At 35.3% G+C, this 17,036-nt stretch overlaps 1 protein-coding gene and 1 pseudogene across 3 annotated transcripts in view; one reads left to right on the top strand and one right to left on the bottom strand.

The window, feature by feature from the left end:
• Positions 1–17,036, top strand: part of FOXK2 (forkhead box K2) — a 154,132-nt gene that overhangs the window by 94,049 nt on the left and 43,047 nt on the right. For all 3 annotated transcript variants that reach the window (XM_074225205.1, XM_074225208.1, XM_074225206.1), the window contains one exon: positions 13,507–13,701. In XM_074225205.1, the coding sequence (XP_074081306.1) occupies positions 13,507–13,701 (195 nt within the window). The remainder of the gene's footprint in view (positions 1–13,506; positions 13,702–17,036) is intronic.
• LOC141514407 (fatty acid-binding protein 5 pseudogene) lies at positions 7,929–8,307 on the bottom strand (annotated as a pseudogene).

Below are 17,036 nucleotides of genomic sequence, written 5' to 3'. Positions count from 1 at the left end.
CCCTTGAACCATGAAATTGAAGCTCTTTGTCTCCCATAGAAGATCAAAAGTAAGCCATGGAAACTAACCAAAAACCTGTATCCCCTACCTACCTGTTGGTAACCCTCATAATACTGATAAAATTGTGTTAACAATTAGGTGATACTCTATTTACAATCACCATGGCAAAAAGCCACTAAGAGGAGAGGAGCTACTAAGACCTGCTGTTCCCACCCACTCCATAGACTCTCTGATCCTCCTTAATTTTCTAATCAATCAATCAATTAATAAGCAATTATTAAGTACCTACTGCTACCAGGCACTATGGTAAGCACCAAGGAAACAAAAAAAGAGGCAAAAGACAATCTTCTCTAAGAAAGTTATAGTTCAATGGGGGAAACAACATACAAGCAAATGTATACAGAACAAGCTATAAATTTAAAATTGGGATCTAATAGGAAATAATTGAGAGAAGGCACTAGAATTAAGAAGTTGGGGCAAGTTCCCCCCAATAAATGAGATTGAAATAAACACTTCTTGGCTCCAGAGCCTAGAGTGTTCTCTTTTCTTTTGTCCAGTACCTAGCTAAAATTCCATCTTTTAGAAGAAGCCTTTATAAGAGGCCTCTCAATTCTATTTATACTGTATATAGCTTATTTGTACATATTTGCTTGAAACCCTTTTAGATTGTCTTTTCCAAAGTTTTCATTAAATTGAACTTTCCTGTTTGAATGCTCCTTCTCTGTCTCCTTTGCTTGTTCTTCATTCTTGTCGAATTTAGTAGCTGATTCTCTTTTGAATATTAATTGTATTATTTTATTTCATCCATTCTCAGTTTTGATAAGATTTTGGTGGGTTTTTTTTTTAGTAGCTGACTGGATGACTGACTTTTTTTTTCTTTATTAGTGTTCTTCCTGGTACATGTTTGATGCTATTCAAGGATGTTTGTACTGAATTTGGGCCATCTAGACAGTGGGATGAGAATATCCTAGTGTCATGTTGCAGTCTCCCTCCTTCCAGGTCTAAGTCTATGATCACAAGATATATATATATGTATGTATATATATATACATATATATATATATATATATATATATATTTTCTTTATGGATAATTTATCCAGCATACTTACAATGAAAGTGATTAAATCGTTCATATCTCATGAACTAATTATCACATTATTAAGCAGATGTGGCTTGGAAGTCAGAAGCAGAAAGAAAACTCTAAAATAAGCCAAACATTTTTTGGTAGCAAAAAACTAGAAACAGGGTACTTATTGATTGGGGGCTGGCTGAACAAACTGTTCCATAATGAATGTAATGGAATATTTTTGTGCATTGAGAAATAAACATGAGTAATTCAGAGAAACATGGCAAGATATAAATTAAGAGTAAAATGAGCTGAACTCAAAGAAAAAATATATATCTATACAGTTTAAATGATTACTAACTGAAACTCTGAATAATTAAAAAAAATAGTTCCAGAAAGCACATAAAATATACCTCCTTCCTTCCCTTCTGGAGAGGTAGGAGACCACAAGGGCAAAATGTTGCATACCTTGTGAGATCTGAATCCTGTATAAATTTTCTTTTCTTAACTGTTTATCTTATTTCAGAGAAAAAGTATAATAAAAAATGACTGGAATATAAAAATAAAATGCACCAACAAAACTGATTTTTAATAGTAACAATACAGCAGTTAGGCAATATTTCTTTTCAGTCCTGTGCATTGTAGATGACATCTTTGCACCCTTACTTTATACCACTTCAAAATACCAGTTGGGAGCAGCTAGGTGGTGTAGTGGATGGAACACTTGGCCCTGCAGTCAGGAGGATCTGAGTTCAAATCCTGCCTCAGACACTTACTAATTGCCTAGCTGTGTGACTTGAGCAAGTCACTTTTTTTTTTTTTTTGCAAGGCAATGAGGTTAAGTGGCTTGCCCAATATCACACAGCTAGGTAATTATTAAGTGTCTGAGGCCAGATTTGAACTCAAGTACTCCTAACTCCAGGACCAGTGCCCTATCCACTTCACCACCTAGCTGCCCCGAGCAAGTCACTCTTAGCCCCAATGCCTTAAATAAATAAAAAAAATTTTTAAAAAAACAGAAAATACCAGGTAAATTCAAGTCATCTTTCTGTCATTTTTCTCCATTTTTCTAGTGATAACTTTTTCTAGTGATAACTTTCAGGTTTTACATGATACTGACTAAGACTCCTTGGGACTGGAACTCTTGGGGTACTTACAGTGTAGTCTCTTTCCTAAGAAGCTCTGGATTCTTCATTTGACATTACTTGGAGTTTTCATTTGGGGATTTCTTTCAGGAAGTAATTCTGTTTTGAATCTTCTGGTTCTAATAATGTTTGTTAATATCTTTTGCTTTTCTGTCACATATATTTCCTATATTTCTGCCCCTTCCAGAAAACCATTCCTTAAAACAAAAAGTAAACAAGGAGAAAAAACAGTTCTGGAAAAATAATCATCACATCAAAAAGTCTGATGTCATATGTAGTGTTTCACATAATTGTTCCCCCTCCTCCAAAGATAGGGAGAGGTACCTTCTTTTATCTCTTTTTTTGGGGTAAGGTTTGGTTATTATACTTGCAAGTTTTCAATTCTGACTAGTTTTTGTTGTCATTTGCTTTAATAGATTTTTGTGAATTATTTTGTTGATTCTGCTCATTTTACATCATTTCCTTCCAGTCTCATGGTTTTTTCATTGTTTATTTACAATAATTATTCATTGTACTACAACTTCTTTAGCCCTTACTCATTTGATGGACATCTCATTTGTTTCTGGTTCTTAGCAATTTTTTTTTTTTTTTTTTTTGCTTTTTGCAAGGCAATGAGTTTAAGTGACTCGCCTAAGGTCACACAGCTAAATAAGTAATAAGTATCTGAGGGCTGGTGCTCTATCCACTGTGCCACCTGTGGTTCTTAGCTATTACAAAATATGCTGATTTTAGTGTATGTAGGAATTTACTTTTTATCATTGGCATTCCTGTAAGATGTACGTAGCAATGGGATTTCTTGGATCAAACTGTAGGAACATTTTAGTCACTTTCTTTGAAAAAAGAGCAATTGCTTTCCTGAATGGATGAATCAATTCACTATTCCATCATCAGTACATTTATGGGCCAGTGTTTTCACTGTCCCTTCACATATTTTGTTAATATCTTTTATCATCTTTGCCAAATTATTAGGTATTTGGTGAAGCCAGGTGTTCTTCTAATTTGAATTTCTCTTATTAATCAAACAGCTGTTATTAAGCACCTCTTAAGCCCAGGCACTATTAGTACAAAAAGGAACAAAAGAAAGTTCCTGCCCTCAAGGAGCTTACAGTCTAATAGGAAAGTCACCAAACAAATAAATATGCAAAAACAAAGCTATTATGTTCAGTAATTTTTTCCATTTGACTCTTTTGTGGCTCCATTTGGGATTTCTTTGGTAAAGACAAACTGAAGTGGTTTGTCATTTCATTCTCTAGCTCATATTACAGGTGAAGAAACTGAAGCAAATAAGGTTAAGTGACTTACCCACAATCAATTTATAAATGTCTGAGGCTGTATCTGAACTCAGGAAGGATGAGTCCAGGCCTGCAGTCTATCCACAGCACCATCAAACTGTGCATGTACAAACAAGCTATATAGATTATAAATAGTAAATAATTAAAAGAGAAGAGGGTACAAAAATTAAAAGGGGTTAAGGAAAGATTTCCTGAAGAAGATAATTGGGACTTAAAGAAAGCCAGAGAAGGCAATAGGCAGAAATGAGGAGGGAGAACATTCCAGGCATTGGGACCAGTTAGAGAGCTGATTTGAAAACACTAAGACCCTTCCTTCTTAGAGAGAGGCATACTGAGTAACTCATAGTAAGTTTGTAACTTCAGTAATTTAGACCAAAAGTGCCAACTTATTTCCTCATCTTTGAGATCCTTAAATCATAGATCCAGGCCCTGTCACTATACCTAATTGTATGCATGTACAAGGTGTGTGTGTGTGTGTGTGTGTGTGTGTGTGTGTGTGTGTGTCCCTGCGTATGTGCTCATGTCCTTGAAGCCCTCCCTTTTCCACTCTTTCTGTTACTGTGCTTCAGGGACACTGCATACCTGGTTGTTCCCTGAAGAAGACACTTCATCTTTCACCTCAGGGTCTCCCCTTTGGCTCTCATTTATGTGGAGTGCTCTCCCTCCTCCACTCTTACTATTGACCTCCCTGGCTTCTTTGAAGTCCCATCTTCTACAGGAAATCTTTTCTAACCCCTGTCAATTCCAGTGCCTTTCCTCTGTCAGTTATTTCCTATTTATCCTGTAGGTAGCTTGCTTTAGTATGTATTTGTTTGCAAATTGTTCCCTATTTGACTGCAAGCTCCTTTAGGGCAGAAACTGGTTTTACCTCTTTTTGTATCCCTAGTGCTTAGCACAGAGCCTGGCACATCATAGATATTTAATAAATCCTTATTGAATGAATGAATTTATGAAGTTTTTGCCCATTTTATTTCTCTTTGAAAAATTTTGTATTTCATTTAATTGAAATGTTGTGGCTGCCTCTGTCCTTTGGCTAATAACATCTCACAACTATAGTTCGGGAAAGGTAGTTTTTCTTATTTTTCTTCTAATTATTTAGCACAGGGCTATATCCAACTTTACTTTTAAAAGTTTTTATTGAAACAATAGATAGTATATTTTGATTTGCTATTTTAGTGAGAACTCCGTGGTAGCTGGGCTTCCTTTAATTTAAGCATTTAGTAAACCCACAGGGAGCCACATAAAATCACATTGTATGGCCTGCAGGCCCATATTTTGGACAGCTCTGGTTTAGGGTATGAATTTTAAAATTATCTAGTCCAATTTCCTTATTTTTCAGGTGAGGAAACTGAAGCCCAAAGAAAGGAGGTGACTTATTCAAGGGCACACAGGTCATGAATGACAGAGATAGGATTTGAACCCAAGTTTTGTGAGTCCAGAGCCTGGTACTCCTCCCACTGTACCACAGGATTACATAGCAATTAAATAGCAGAGCCCAAATGAACACAAGTCTTTTGACTCAGAATCTAGAACTGTTTCAGTGGGCTTAGTAACCCATTTGAGGTTACACATAGTTATAGGGTTGTAGCTAAAGCAGTCCTTAGAGGAAAAATTATATCCCAAAGACCATAAATAAATAAAAATAGAAAAAAAAAAAGAAGGGATGAACTTGAAAAAAGTTTTAAAATTAGGAAATCAACAAATAAGCATTAAGTAAGCACAAAAAAAGGAGATTTAGATAAACTGGAAAACAAAGACAATAACTAAAAGTTACTTCTTTGAAAATTCTAACAAAATGAAAAAGTTCTTCCTATCCCTGCCTCTCCCACTCCCTAGCTCCACCACCATGACCTTACCCATGAGACTTCATTTTCCAGAAACTTCTGTACTGCCAGCTAGTTTTCTAGCTGCTGCCCAACCCAAAGAATCTCCCCACCATTTTTGTGACTATGTGAATGATAACTGGATGGGCACAGAGACTGAACTATGAACCTCCAACCCCCTTTGAAGCTATGGCTAAGATCAAACAGTTAGGCCTGAAATTTCAGTTCTATATGAAAGTATTGTAGGATAGATTCCTGAGATTGCTTCAGCATTTGGAATTTGATTTCTTGGTGAATAAAGCCTCATCTTGTAGCCACTTGGGTTCGATTATCCATCTGTGATAAATCAATAAATCATGATTCAGACCTGGGAATGCAGGTGTGGAAAAAAAAATAGAGATTTATTAAAAGAAATTACAACACAGAAGAAAGTGATAGGTAAAGAGAGAGACAGATAAAAGAACAGTCAAGCTGGGCCAGAGAGCAATAGGTGACTAGCCTCAAGTGGAGGTCCAACTCAGATTTTATGGTCTTGCCCCTTTTCCACAGGATAAAAGGGGAATTACCTCCCCCACCCCTTACCTGACCTGAATCAGGTAGAGGGTTGAAGACTGAAGAGATCAGGATACAAATTTTACATTAAACAGCGAAACAATGGCAGCGAATTTACATCTCAAGAGCCAGAAACCTCCACCCATTTAACAAGTTTTAACAGCATTTAAGATTACAGATTTTGTTTCTGCTATATTCATAATTCTTTGCATCTTTCCCTGAATCAATCTTCTTTGCCTGCATGTCAGATTCTAAAGGAGTGAAGTCTCCAGTCCCATCTGTTCTGAATTCAATGAAATGAATTAGATTCCAAACTGTGTTGTCATTACAGATGTGGAGGATGGTTTTTCTCAACAAAATCTAAATGCAACATTCTGAGTTCTCATCAGTCTATAAAATCTAGTTCTTATATCCCTGGGAAAAGGATGCTACTTCAAAGAAATAGAACGCCTGATGCTTAGTGTTGGCCCTGTGCATGAAAGCAATAGACTATATATGAAAATGCTGTTAGAACATCTGTGATATTTGCACTAAAATGTTGGGAAAACTATTCTTAGAGTTCTTCATAGTAGCCTTAAAGGAAATGGCATGGTGGTACACCAGGGCATCATGTTTGCAGATATTGTGAATGATATAGAAAGGGTCCTGTTGCAGGATGAGAGCACTGTGGGTGGGCCAGTAAAGGTCAGACCCTTCTATGAACCACCCTGAAGTGAAGACAGATGACTAAGTTGTGGTATAACTGCAAATGATCAGAGCCTGGCAGGACCTCAGAATTTCTTTAGGATTCCCCATGCAGTGAGTGAACCCTTCCCCAGCATAACCCTAAGCAAGATCTCCTCCTTCCAGACCTTCAGGAACCCCCCAGGCTTATATCCTTTTTTTTTCTTTTTGCAAGGCAAGGGGGTTAAGTGGCTTGCCCAAAGCCACACAGCTAGGTAATTATTAAGTGTCTGAGGCCGGATTTGAACTCAGGTACTCCTGACTCCAAGGCCAGTGCTTTATCCACTATGCCACCTAGCTACCCCTTATATCCTTTTTTAGAGTAACAAGCATAGATACTGATTTAAGAAACGAAAAGGGACAACATACCCAGGGTTTGAGGTTTCCCCTCTTCATAATATCTGAAACAATCATGTTTAACATATTTCCATATTGGTTGGTTCTTATCTTTTGTTATTGAAGAAGACCCAAATGACATCACTATGTTTGAGGCAAATTACAGTGTGTCCGACTGTGGCTGATCAGACCGATACAAGCTTAGAATGCTCTATCACAGATTGGGCACAAATAATCCATGTGAACACCTGTGTTGGGTACTCTAAATTTACGGATGTCACATTTCCTTTGTGGTCCTTCAGGCTTGCCTTCCTCATAGAATGCAGCCCCCTCACTGATGAGGGCATACCATACTGGGAAGTCCTGTGCCAGTGTCTCTGATCCTGTACAATCAATTCTAAAGTTCTTTAATGAGACCTTCAGGGTGTCCGGGTATCACTTTTTCTGATTTCCTTGTGAGCACTTGTCCTATGTGAGTTCTCTATAAAAATAGTTTTTTTTTTGGCAAGCTTATGTCAGGCATCCTAATGACCTATCCAGTCCATTGTAATTACACTCTTTGTATTATCATTGGAATGCTAGGCAGTTTAGCTCGAGAAAGAACCTCAGTATCTGGTATTTTCTCCTGCCAGGTGATCTTCATGATATTTCCATATTGGTCACTTTGTGAATGAAGAGTTAGAACTTTAAAAGGAAACAAAGATCAGAAGAGACACAGAAAGCTGGAAAATAATTTTTAGAGCTAGTATTTCTGATTAAGACTCATTTTTTTCTAGTAACTACACAATTCTTTATTTACTAGCAAAACAATCCTAATTACATTAATGCTTAGAAATAAAACTGTTTGCAAGTAGTCAGCCACTGAAATAACAGACCACAGAAAGGAAGAAAAGAAGAAAAAGCAAGATAGTTTGGTTGGAGAGTTTGCTCATTCAACTGAGCTGGTGCATTCATGGTAGCTAATTCCACATGAAGGTGGAATTTCTTTACTAGGCCTTCTCATAGACCCTGTGGCAAGTTACACCGTTCATACCACAGTCCACCAATAACTTTCCATCTTCTACTTTCCTTGTTATTGTGCTTTCCTTCTCATTCCATGCCTGGTGCTGGATCAGTGCATCATTTTCAAGGGTACAAAGAGTCTGAGTTTTCCTGCCATCAGCTGTTTTTTAAAAGAGAATTGTGTATTTTTTATGGTGCTCTCAATCTTAATGGTAACTACATCCCCACTTTCAGAGATTATAACATCTGGTTTGGCCACTCCAGCCATTTTCCTCAGGGCCATTCTTCCAATTCCTTCATGTACTTGTCAAATCCTTTACTTTCCACGAAGCGCCATTTGCCCAGCAGCTGATTGGGAAGAACCATGGTGAGTTCAGGAGAGAAGAGGAGGGAAGAAACCCTGAGAAGAGAGCAGATGGTGGCGCTGAAAGGTGGAGGAGAGATGTGCAAAGACTCATTTCTAAAATATATAGAGAACTGAGTCAAATTATAAGAATATAAGTCATTCTCTAGTTGCAAAATGGTCAATGGATATGAACAGGCAGTTTTAAGACAAAGAAATTAAAACTGTAGTCATATAAAAATGCTCTAAAATCATTACTGACTAGAGAAATTCAAATTAAAAGAACTCTTGAGGTACCACTTCACACCTATCAGACTGGCTAAAATGATCAATGTTGGAGAGGATGTGAAAAAACTGGGACACTATTGCACTGTTGGTGGAGTTGTGAACTGATCCATTCATTCTGGAGAGCAGTTTGGAACTGTGTGCAAAGGGCAATAAAAGTGTACATTGATCCAACAATTTCACTATTAGGTCTATATCACAAAGAGATCATAAAAAAGGGGAAAATTACAAAAATATTTATAGCATTTCTTTTTTTATAGTGGCAAAGAATTAGAAATGAGAAATTTCTCCATTAATTGGAGAAATGGCTGAACAAATTATGGTATTATGAATGTGATGTGGTACTATTGTTCTAAAAGAAATCATGAGTGGCTAGACTTTAGAAATAAGCTGTAAAGACTTACTTGAACTGATGCTGAGTGAAATGAGCAGACTCAGAACATTTTTTGCCTTTTGGAGTATAATATTCAAAGCTCTCCTATTTTTCGCAAAAAGTACCAGGTTCCTTGGTTTGTGAACCTCCTTAATGAATGTTTGCAATTTTTTCCCTTTGATTTGAATTTGAATAACATTCTCCTAGACATTTTTGTTTGAGACCTCCACTAGGTGAACTTTTTGCTTTATCTTGCCAGAACCCAGACTTCTATATTACTTAGCAATGCCTTCTCACCCCCTGCTTCCTTGTATGTGTATCCCTAGTGCTTAGCACAATGCCCGACTGTCCTGTGCTTCTGGAGCACTCTCCTTCCTTATTCCTGGATTCCTTTAGTCCTGGCCAAAAATCCTACTTTCTCCAGGAAGCTTTTCTTAAGTATTTCAAATTCAGCCTTTTTTTTTTTTTTTACAAATATTTTTATATGTATTTTTCACATAATTATTTGCATATTACTTCCTCCAATAGATTGAATTCTTTGAGAGCAAGGATTCTATTTTGTCATTCTTGGTATTCCCAGTGCTTTACTCATTGCCTGGAACTTAGTAGGTCCTTAATGTTTTTTGATGGACTGATTATTCATAGCTTGACCTCTTCCTTTACTTCTAGTTTTCTTACTATTCCCCTCCATGAACTTATAGAATACAGTCGAACTGGTGTATATGTTTTCTTGAACAGTACTCTTAATCTCCTTACCTCTGTTCCTCTGCACTGGTGAAGTCCTTCAAGCTGTTATTCACATATCTATTTAAAATATAAGCTTCTTGAGGACACAAACTTTTATTTCTTTTCTTTGCAAATCCAATACTTGGCATATAGTAAATGCCTATTTAATATTTGTTGACTGAATGACTGACATTGAAATAATATACCCATTGAAGCAATGTTTATTTAGAATTCATTTGGAGCAGTGACCTCAATGATATACCTCACACTTTTTCTTTTTTTTAGGCCTTCAGTTTTATTAGTATTTCTTGGTCTAATCTAATTTTTCAGTCTGTTACTTGAGTAAGTTTTTTTTACCTCTGTTCTTCTTCCCATCTTTCCTCTAGAACCCTAATTTAATTTGTGATATATATATATATATATATATATATATATACAGATATATATATATATATATATATTTACAAATTCTTAATTCATTTCTTCTAGGAATTCCCCTGGAACTTGTGGAAAATCTGTGATTCTTCTTTAGCTTTGCTTTTAGGTGTTGTAGAGTTATTCTCTCTTGGGATTTTGTTTTGGTTATCCCTGGATCCTTAATGTTTCTTTATTCTTAGTGGTTTTTATTAGTCATTTTTCTGGCCTTACTTCCTGATTTATAACTTCATGGTAGGGCCAGTATCAGTGTACTTCTATAAGTAATAGCAGGATCTTTTTTATTCTGATTTCTATTTTCTGGGTTCTGAATAATGAGCTCTTAGGATTAGGCTGGTATGCTGGAAATCTGATAACATAGGATGCAAGAAACATGGCTCCCATCTCCAGGTGTTCCCCTAGGATTTCCCTGATCCATATGATGGCAGGTTTGTATGAATTATGCTCATAGGTCAGTTTTCCTAACTGTATCCTTTCCCTTGTGCCCACAAGCATCTTTGTCTATATCTTGACCAGAAAAACATTTACTATAGTTTCTCTGTGAACTTCTTGATCATTAGTAAGGCTTGGGACCCTTTTTACATCTTTGCTCTAATAGTTGTGTTAGACCTAGGCTTACTGTTCTCACATTTTCTGCCATCTTGAGGAAAGTCCAGTAATAGCAATGTAATGAACTGTGAAAGACTTATCTATTCTGATCAATACAATAATTCAAGATAATTCCACAGAATTCATGATGAAAAAATTCTATTTACCTTCAGGGAGAGAACTGATGAACTCTTGAGTACGAATTGAAGTATAACTTTCTCCTTTTCTTTTTTGTTGGGGTGTGTGTGTGTGTGTGTGTGTGTGTGAGAGAGAGAGAGAGAGAGAGAGAGAGAGAGAGAGAGAGAGAGAGAGCGCTAAAATGGAAATGTTTTTGGAAAGATAATGATACCACTGTCACATACTCAAGCAATTATATTCATAATGCAACCAATTGAGTCCTGAAGTGACCTTCGTTTGAGGTAAGAGTAGTCATGCTGTATGAGATCTTAAATATCTTCAAATATTCCCTGTGATACACTATGCTAATATGATTAATAGAAACTAAATTTTGAGCATTTTAATATGAAAACATCAGCCCAAGCTAATATAAAATGAATTAATTGGGTAATGGAATCTATGTACACAAACATGTAAATATGTGTGAAAAACAAATTACTGAGACTTGTCAAAGTGCACCACCTCTTTAGGACTTTGCTGTCTTTAGTGTATCTTGAAACATTTTAATCCATGAAGTCCCACTGGCACCAACCTGTCTTCCTAGACTGATTTCCTCATACTTCCCTTTATACACTGTTGGTATGCTCACTATCTTTTTTTTTTCCCAACTCCTTACCTTTGCACAGGTTGTCCTCAGGACTAGAATGTACTCATTCCTCTTCTCTATGTCTTTGAATCCCTATTTCAAATCATCACCTCTTATTTGTATTGTTACAATAGACTTTCTATTAATCTTCTGTCTCAAATCTCTTGCCACTCAAATTCATCCTCCACTCATTTCTGAAGTGCTATTCCTGAATACAAAGTCAGACCTTGTCTCCCCATACTCTATAAAAATTCCAGCAGTTCCATTTACTTCTAAAGTCAAGTATAAAAAAATCTTCGCTATTTTCTTATATGTTGTTCTACTTTATGCATGTTTTAATCTAGCTAGACATTTACCTACATACTGTTGCTTTCACCTGACATTTCCTCTCCTATATCTGTGTGTGAGCTCTGTGATTTTAAGTACCGCACATGCCTGGAATTCTCTCCTTCCTCATATTCAACTGCAATTTCCCCTTGTACCCTTCAAAATTCAGCTCAAATTCTACCTTATAACCTTTTTTTTCTTGTTCCCCAAAATATCAGTGCCCTCACTGATATTATCTTCCATCTACTTTTTATATATCATATGTGTTCCTAGGCATTTACCTGTTGGCTTTTCATTAAAACATGAACTCCTGTTTTTACTTTGAGCAGGGTTCCTTCCTACTTTCATTACATAGAATATTACAATCATTCTTGCACCAGCAGTATAAAATATCATTTTGTATTATAGTTTCATTTAAGCATTGTGGATAATGTTACATTGGTTCAGTCAAACATGGGATGGGCATTAAAAGGTGTTCTCAATATTTGACCAACTACCAAATAGAAAAGAGTATTATTATATTTATCACCAACCCTCTCTAAAAGGTATAAACTTGTTCTTGACTAAATTAATCTGTTTAGGATTCATACACAGATTCTTTTTATTAAGTTGATTAGCTATTTAGCATCTCTGATGGATTTCTTTTGTGATATTGTGAGGCAATAAAATTATTTTATTTATTTATTTAAATTTGTTAAGAGGTAAAACCTTAAGTTTTTCCATGTGATACCACACTACTATATGTGGGAAACAATTTTAATTATCCTCATTTTTTGCAGAGTAAGGGATATAAGAAGGATGTTAAAGTGGTTGGAATGGAGAGAAAGGAATAGAAACAAAATGAAGTGATCTTTGTGCCAGGACCTACACTAAGTATTTTATAGATACTACTTATTTCATTCTTGTAACAAGCCTGCCAGACAGGTGCTGCTATTATCCCTTTATTACAGTTGAGGAAACAGACAGAAAGAAGTGAAGTGACTCTCCCAGAGTCACTCAGCTAGTGTCTGAGGCTGGGTTTGAACTTAGATCTTCCTAAGTCCAGGTCAAGTTTTTTTACCCACTAAAGAATGTAATTAGCTACAAGTAGTAAAAAAGAGGTGCAACTGTAGGATAACTTTTTTTGTTGGTTGGATATTTTTATTTTGTTTTAATTTTATAAGGACCTTTGATTTGCATATTGGTGAGGCAACTTCATGCAGATCAGTTTACCCTTAGTTGCCTTGAGGTGCTGAGAGGTTAAATGACTTTCCCATGATTAAGTAACTAGTTTGGTACTTGAACCTCTAATGCTACTGTCTTTATGATGCTACAAAAGATGTACTTAGGGAGCTGAATGTCTTCCAGCATTTATATTAAAAGTTATACATATTTCCTGGTTGCATATAATTTTGACTGCTCATTAATTTGTCTAATTTGCATTTTCATTCCTTTTTAAACATTCAAAGCATGCCTGGTTTTAATTCAGAAGATATCTATGTAATATGATACAACTTTGGTAATGGTAGCTTTTGTGTAGCTTATGACATAATGGGGTTTTTTTGTATGGTTAAAGAGATGTATATGCCAATATTTTTGAGAAAGGAAATAAAAAAATATTTTTTCTTAACTTTTCCTTGGTAAAGGTGTCTTTGGGTACTTTTTAAAAATGTTTTTGTCTTTTTTTCCAGTCATTTATATACAATATATAAAAACAGGTGCTTTCTTTTTGTTCTTATTTTTCAGATGTACCTTCAGATTTCCTAGCACAAACATCAAGATAACATTCACAGCACTGTCCAATGAGAAGAGGGAAAAACAGGAGGCCCCAGAGTCCCCAGTTAAGCCTGTGCAGCCGCAGATCACTCCCTTAACAATAAACATTCCTGACAACATGGCTCACCTGATCAGCCCTCTGCCTTCTCCCACAGGAACTATCAGGTATACCATAAGGCTTCACAAAAAGTATGTATATAAACTGTCTACAGTGAATATAAAAGCAAAGAAAATTTACTTGCTAGACTTTCATCTATTTGAAGTATATTTTTATTGAAATGAAAGAATCTAGCTTAACTCACCAATTAAGTTTGTTACATTTTTAAAATAAGCCTCAAGAATATAGCAAAGAAGATACTAGAAACTTGCTGATTTCTATTTCTTTGGCTTTGTATAGAGTACTGAATATATCTTTAGTGTATTATTAAAAATATTTGTAGCACTGAAATCTATAGAGAGAAACTACTTCACCCATTTTAATACCCCAAACAGAGATGGAAAATTGTTGTTTAACATACCCTACACTCAATCTAGCTCATCCTGATGTCATAAAATCAGAGATCAGAGTTACAGGTGATCTTAGGATCACCTATTTCAGCTTCCTCATTTTGCAGAGATGAACACAAATGATTCATCCTGGAAGGTACTTGATAAATGCTTTCCAAGGCCTCAAGGGTGGTGGGTGGCAGAGGCAAAATTCAAACCTTGGTTCAAACCTTGGTTTCTTTTCCAGTTAGCTAGTATGTATGTATGTACGTATGTATGTATGTATATATCTATGTTTAAACAAGAAAAACAAGTTAAATCAGAATTTACTAAATTACTTGGTAGGCTGATTTAGAATAGTGGTTTCCAAGTCTTTTAATCACACAATCCTCTCAGTAAAAAATATTTGCATATAACTCTAATAAATGTTTATTTATAAATCACATATATACATATACTACTTTACTATTGTGTATATTTAAGAAGATGAAAAGAAAATAAACAGTATTTCTGCAATAATGGTTTTCGTTTCACAAGTCTTTTTGCTTTAGTACATTAATAACTTGATCAATATTTTTATTCATTTTTGTATTATAGTATGTAGATATACATATTTTAAATGACAGTGTTTCTTTTTTAAATCTTGTAACATTTTGTAATAGTGACTCAAAAGTTTGATTATTTAGGTAGTTTTAATTGCTGTCATATCTGAAAGCAATACTTCCCAAGAATACTTACATTCAAATAGAATAAGCGCATCACTGGCTATGAGTAGTAGGCCATGACCATAATAGCCCAAAATTCTTAATCTCAAATTAATGTTTTTACACAAAGTCTTTTGTTGAAATTCAAAAATAAATTGCTCTCTTTACTAAAGTAAGTCACTTATTTTTACAAGCTATAGGTGTACCTTGTTTTATTGTGCTTCAGTTTATTGCATTTCACAGATAAGTCTTTTACAGTCTGAAGGTTTGTGGCAATCCTGTATCAAGCAAGTCTTTTTGGCACTAATTTTCCAATAATATGTGCCAATAATATGTCTGAGTTTCATTTTGGTAATTATCACAATATTTCAAACTTTTTCTTTACTATTATATGCAGTGGTGATCTTTGTTGTTTAATTGTTTTGAAGTGTCATGAACTATGTCCATATAAATTAATTGGATTAATGCCATGTATGTTATGATTGCTTTATGGATTGGCCGTTCCTTCATCTCTCTCCCTCTCCTCAGGTCTTCCCCTATTCCCTGAGACATAACAATATAGCAGTCAGGTCAATTAATAACCCTACAATCGTCTCTAAGTGTTCAAATAAAAGAAAGAGTTAATCCACGTAGAATTATTGATTCCTTATTTTAAGAAATTGCTCCAGGGTGGCTAGGTGGCGCAGTGGACAGAGCACCAGTCTTGGAGTCAGGAGTACCTGAGTTCAAATCCGGCCTCAGACAATAATTACCTAGCTGTGTGGCCTTGGGCAAGCCACTTAACCCCATTGCCTTGCAAAAAACTAAAAAAAAAAAAGAAAAGAAAAAAGAAATTGTTCCAACCATCCTAACCTTCAGCAACTATCACCCTGATTAGTCACATAGTCACAGCCATTAACATTGAGGCAACACCCTCCACGTGCAAAAAGATTACAGCTCACTGAAGGCTCAGATTATGGTTAGCCTTTTAAGCAGCAAAGTATCTCTTAATTAAGGTATGTACTTTGTTGCTTTTAAAAATATATATGAGTGGCTAAGTAGTGCAGTGGATAGAGCACCGGCCCTGGAGTCAGGAGTACCTGGGTTCAAATGTGGTCTCAGACACTCAATAATTACCGAACTGTGTGGCCTTGGGCAAGCCACTTAACTCTATTGCCTTGCAAATACATATACATATACATATACATATGCATATGCATATACATATACATATACATATACATATACATATACATATACATATACATATGTAATACTGTTACTCACTTATTAGATAACAATATAGTTAAACATAATTTGTATTCACTGGGAAGCCAAAAAGTTCATGTGACTGGCTTTATTGCAATAGTCACTTTATTGGAAGTACTCTGGAACTGAACAACACAATATCTCCCAAGGTATGCCTATAATACAAAGTTACTGAATTTTGTATTTTTGGCAAATTACTTCAAAGCCCATTTAATTTAAATGATTTTTTTTTTTGCAAGGCAAATGGGGTTAAGTGGCTTGCCCAAGGCCACACAGCTAGGTAATTATTGAGTGTCTGAGACCACATTTGAACCCAGGTACTCCTGACTCCAGGGCCGGTGCTCTATCCACTGCGCCACCTAGCCACCCCTATTTAAATGATTTTTAAACAATAAAAGTTGTATTTACAAATTTTTAAAGAATGAGAATTTTTATAGATACATATATTCAGAAACAAAATCTTGGTTGTTAAATGTATTTCTAATAATGATTCCATACATGTCATTAGCTTAAAGCTCCATATATACATAGAATGATGTTTGTTTTTAATGATATTTTGTGTAAATTCCTATTTCAGATAATCTTGACAATTTTAAAATCATATTGATTAAGTAAATCAATCAACAAGCATTTATTATGCAGTTACTATGTGCCAGGTACAAGGGATACAAATACAAAAAATGAAACAGCACTTATTGTCAAGGATCTTATGTTCATAAAAGTGCACATATTAGTAATTATAAAATAAATATAAAGAGAATCACAGTAATTACAAAGAAATTAAGTATGAGAAAAGTCACTAGCAGTTGAGTTTGATGGAGTAGGAAAGACTTCATGTTGAATGATTTCTTAAAGAAAAGAGGAATTCCAAGAGGTAGAGCTAATGAGGATATGCGTTCTAGAGATGGTGTTGAATGTTTGAATGTCATATTTGAGGAGCAGAGAGCAACTAGTTTGACTAAATTGTAGAGTACAAGCAGAGTATTAATATCCACAGAGGTTGGAAAAAGTACTTTGAAATGAAGGTGTAATAGCTTTGAAAGCTAAATAAGGAAGTAATGA

The sequence above is a fragment of the Macrotis lagotis genome, chromosome 2, assembly GCF_037893015.1.
Source record: "Macrotis lagotis isolate mMagLag1 chromosome 2, bilby.v1.9.chrom.fasta, whole genome shotgun sequence".
NCBI classification, from domain to species: domain Eukaryota; kingdom Metazoa; phylum Chordata; class Mammalia; order Peramelemorphia; family Peramelidae; genus Macrotis; species Macrotis lagotis.
The sequence above is the reverse complement of the archived record's forward strand: the minus strand, read 5'-3'. Positions and strand labels throughout refer to the sequence as shown.